This window comes from Patiria miniata, unplaced genomic scaffold (assembly GCF_015706575.1).
Source record: "Patiria miniata isolate m_02_andy unplaced genomic scaffold, ASM1570657v1 HiC_scaffold_4, whole genome shotgun sequence".
Classification (NCBI taxonomy): domain Eukaryota; kingdom Metazoa; phylum Echinodermata; class Asteroidea; order Valvatida; family Asterinidae; genus Patiria; species Patiria miniata.
In genome coordinates, this window is record NW_024037071.1 from 355,559 (window position 1) to 359,960 (window position 4,402).

Genomic DNA, 4,402 nt, shown 5'->3' on the forward strand with positions numbered 1-4,402 from the left:
TTTTAAATCAGCTGTCTAAAACCTTCAAGGGACGTAGACCAGATTTAGGCATGACGCAAAACCGCCATTTTTGGAAAAGGCCTCGTTGTCCGCTGGCAAATAGTTCCCTTCGAGAACTTGATTCTCGAAGAAACAATCTAGTAATTCATATTGTTACGCCATGAACGAGACTCGCTGTGAACACTGACCACTTTCCTTTATACCCGATACAATCTCTTTCACAATCATCACTCATCCCAAATCGTTTACCGGTTATACGTAAATATAAGTTTCGGTCTCAATATCTTGAAATTGTAGGCTTAAGTGTGCGTTTATGAGAAGACCATGCAAAATCTTGAAAAATCGACAAGGTGGGGGGTCGGCGAATTAAGTTCAAATCTTGGCCATTTGATCCCCACCTGGGACGATACCACTCGGTGGAGTAGCTCGATAAATAATCACACGGTGGCCGAGTACGGGGCACCGACAATTTTGAGCAAAAAAAGGTGACTTCCGGGGAGTAAATTTGTGTTGTTTCTGGTGTAAAGTTATAGCCTCGTGAATTCCCTTAAACTAAATCGTTTACTGTCGACCTACATATCAAAAGAAAGGATTTAATCTTCTCTAAACGATGAAATATAAATCTTTGATGTGCAATCATTCACTGCGGAGATATAGACGTAAGAAAAACACGTATCAGCTCTATTACGAAATGAAGTCATTTACGCGGTAAACCATAACTTAATTAATGCAGGGCTGAGAGTCAACAAACTTGGAGGAAATATAGTTCAGATATCCGACTACAATAATAAAAAATAAAAAAACTGTCAGCTTTTCCTATTTTCGTTTGCTCACGGTCAACAAAGTTGAAAAATTCCTATTTTTCAAGACCAAACCTACATAGCCCCCTAGACAGTTCCGAGTGCATTTGGTTCCCCTTAATTGACATTTTGCTGGAATTGTTGTGAGAGCGTAACAAAATCTACATTTTGCAGACTTCACCAATTGGGTGGGTGGGTGAGTGGGCTACCTCTGGTGGTGCGCACTGATCCGGTAGGAGGGGAACGTCCTGTTGCCGCCCACCCAGTTAGCGCACGGTATCGAAAGAGGGCGCCCTCGCATAACATCACCGTCAAAATGGCTGTCATGGACATGCTGTCTGTGCGGCAGCAATGTGATTTTAGTAATTTTGAGTATTGCAAAGCCATCAAATGTGGTGTAAATCCCTCTTATCCGCGCGAACTAAATACAGTGCAACTTAATCGATGCACAAAAAACATACGGAGCCATTTGCAGAAGTGGAAAGTCGCTGCATATGATGTAAATGTCGAGTGCATGGAAACTGATCCTCCCGCGATGTGGTTTGTTCGACGTCGATGCATACACTGATAAAACAATATGTCCAGCGCATAGTAACAAGTTAGGGTTGAGTTGGACATCATCAAGGAAATGTTGTCATCTACTCCATAAAGTGAAAGGCAAACCATTCCTTGGTGGGAATAAAGCAACTAGCCGTGAGATGTTTGATCGATGGGGTATTCTGAGCACAGTTGGAACAGGTAAGAAGACAGAAATCAAACAAACACACATTTTGAAATGAATCAATCATGGTCATGGTCCATTTCTGATCAACTGATTTTGTTTCTGGGAAGGTTATATCAATTAAATCCCTTATCATGCAGTTGACTTGGGACCAGTGACATGTATTATTGTGTGAAAAATTAATACTGGTTGTCACAGCTCTGGACCACACACATGGTTTTCGGCAGTGGACACACATGGTGGATATTTTGATTTTTTTTTATATAAAGAAAGTTGGAGCTGCACTGAACATGCGCAGTTTGGGGAATAAAACAAATATTTATTTTGCACTTACATTGTTGTTTTGACCATTTACAAGAACAATTTCAGATTTGTTTTCCCTTTTATACAAATCCTCCAGCGCCAGCCACATCAGAAAATGAAAAAGTAATAATTGTAAATAAATACAGTCAATCTAAAATAATAAAAGAAGATTTTTTATTTTTTATTTTTTTTATTTTTTTTGGGGGGGGGGGGGAATTTATGACATTGGTTTTGTTCAAGGGATCTATTGCTCAATATTGTTGGCTACATACGCCCCGCTTTATATCTTTTACGTTTAAAAAATATTAAGCCTGCTGTGGCCTTTACACTTTGTTAATTCTCACTGTTCATATGACTTTCAGGTATCTGTAGAGGTTGTCTATCTAAGCACAAACAAGCAGTTACGCACCAGACAGCGGAACAATTACCACCTAGCGATGTGCTCTCTAAAAGGAACAAGAAGAGCAGCAGTGTACAATCAGTGATTTCACATCGCTGGCTGGTGTACCATCTCTCCAACCCACCGACACAGAGTGCACTTCAGTTCATGAGGTAATGAGAGTGAACTAAGAATGGACAATGACATATTGCATCTCATTTTAATATCACAGATGAATTGTAAGTACTCTTCTTTGAGTACATACATTTGTATTTCAACCCTGCTATATGTAGCACGCATCTCACTGTTTTTATTTTCCTCATGATTATTTCTAGCATACATCTGAGTCATCATCAACTGATGGAGATATTACAAAGGATGTAGGTGCACTAGACTCTTCTTGGGCTCCAACCCCCCGACCAAAGAATGTGGAGCTGCAATCCCTGAACACTTTCCTTACTCAGGGTGGAATGTCTGCTGTTGATGGGCAGCCTCGACTGTCTTTAGAAGAAGCACCTGATAGCACCATCCGTTATTATAGAAGGAAGGCAAAGGAAGCCTTTGGTTTAGTTCTTCATTGTTTAGCACCAGGTCAAGAAGATGGGCTCATGAAGATTACCATCGGTGAAACAACTGCTGAATCATCACAAAGTAGTCAAGATTTTGAAAGTAGTACCCGTTTTCATTTTTTTTTTATTGCATCCTTTTTTACCAACATTTTTGCATTAGTGGTTCCATGTTCTCTTCCTTTACGTATTTTGTGTTTAAACAAAGGGTTATCATGGCCTGTTATTGGAAGACAGTGACTGTTCTTGTTTTTTAATGTTAATTTAAGAAGGAAAACGATTTTCTTGATTTATATTCAATTCTTTTTTCGAGTTTGATCGTTAGGTTGTTCCATGTGTCATTCTATTTTGATACTGTGTTAGTTCAGTTTTCTTCTTTCAACTTCCATTTAAGTTTAAAGTTCAATTTAGTTTTGTACAGTTGACTCTGGTTACAGCAAGGTCGGTGAGACTGCCCAAACTACCTCTTTAAACAGAAATGTTGCTTTAAAAGGACAGCGAAACAAAGAGACACAAAGAGAACTAGAGATTTGAGACCTCAGAATTTGCTCTTTATAAGCAGAAGTAGGACATCTTTATAAAAGTGCTCTTTATAACAAAAGTCGACTGTAGTACAAATAGTCGACTGTTTAAGGTTTGGGAAAAAGTTAATTTGGATCCTTTTTGATTATTGGTTTTTTTGAATGGTTTTCTTCAAATTTTGGTTGGTAAAATAAATCATTCTTTTTTTGTTGTCATTCTAAAAATGTGTTTGTCATTGTTTCTATTTATTCAAATTCCTCTCTACTTGTTCCTACCCCATCTAGGTCTATCTCATTTTTGACAGCGAGTACCCCAACATTTAGCGTTTTTCTCATTCAATTTATTATTTTCCAAGTTTATTAATTTTCCGGGTTACATTAACAAGCCAAAAAATAACAGAATTGTCATCCAAGCCTCATCATTCCCACATTTGGTGCACGATATGTGGCAGGGTGTACCCCCCCCCCCACCCCACCCCCATTGTGTCTTCATTGTGTTCTGGTACTCTCAGGAATTCTTTAGATGATTATTGGGGGATACTTCTGTTAACAAAAAAACAAGTGTGTGTTGAGTATAGGAACATATGTGGGGACTCCCTCTGCCACAAATCGGGCAGGGTATACATTCCATCCTGGACTCTGAAAGGTGGCGGCCATATTGATTTAAGATGACCCCCGCCCCCCCCCCCACCCTAAAAATGGGATTAATTAAGGGATTATAGCACCCCTAATGGCGTCTCCAGTATTAAAATAGGTTTTAATTTTATTGATCATGAAAAAATATACACGTTTGCCGATTTTCATAACATTCAAGCAAAAAAGTCAAAAATTATGTGAAAAATACATTTTTTTGACCAAACAGGTGCCCCAAAAAACGCCCTGTATGAAAGATTTTTAAAAACATTTTTGACGTCATTATTTACAAATTGGAAAAATAAAACTTGGTGGCAAATTTCATGAAAATTGGTTGTCGACTTTTGAAAATACAGAAAGGGGGGGGGGGGGCACTGTATGCCCCTCCCCCGTCCCTTTACTACCGAAAAATAGGGGTAATACAGGCTCCTGCCATTTCATACTAAAAACTGCTGACAATTTTTTTATTCTTGATGCTT

The 4,402-nt window shown here is 38.8% G+C and overlaps 1 protein-coding gene across 1 annotated transcript; it reads left to right on the plus strand.

Annotated features, from left to right (window-relative positions):
• Window positions 1–405: 405 nt before the first annotated feature.
• On the plus strand, window positions 406–3,378 carry LOC119739583. The gene is made up of 3 exons (XM_038214568.1): window positions 406–1,538; window positions 2,187–2,376; window positions 2,539–3,378. The coding sequence occupies exons 1-3, from the start codon at window positions 1,304–1,306 to the stop codon at window positions 2,585–2,587; spliced, it is 474 nt and encodes a 157-aa protein (XP_038070496.1). The 5' UTR covers window positions 406–1,303; the 3' UTR covers window positions 2,588–3,378.
• The last annotated feature ends 1,024 nt before the right edge of the window (window positions 3,379–4,402 follow it).

Bases quoted from the DNA above. Each gene is read 5' to 3' on its own strand.
- LOC119739583 (XM_038214568.1), top strand. From the start codon at position 1,304: ATGTCGAGTGCATGGAAACTGATCCTCCCGCGATGTGGTTTGTTCGAC. The intron at 1,539-2,186 runs GTAAGAAGACAG...TATGACTTTCAG, and splicing joins TCTGAGCACAGTTGGAACAG to GTATCTGTAGAGGTTGTCTA. The intron at 2,377-2,538 runs GTAATGAGAGTG...GATTATTTCTAG, and splicing joins AGTGCACTTCAGTTCATGAG to CATACATCTGAGTCATCATC.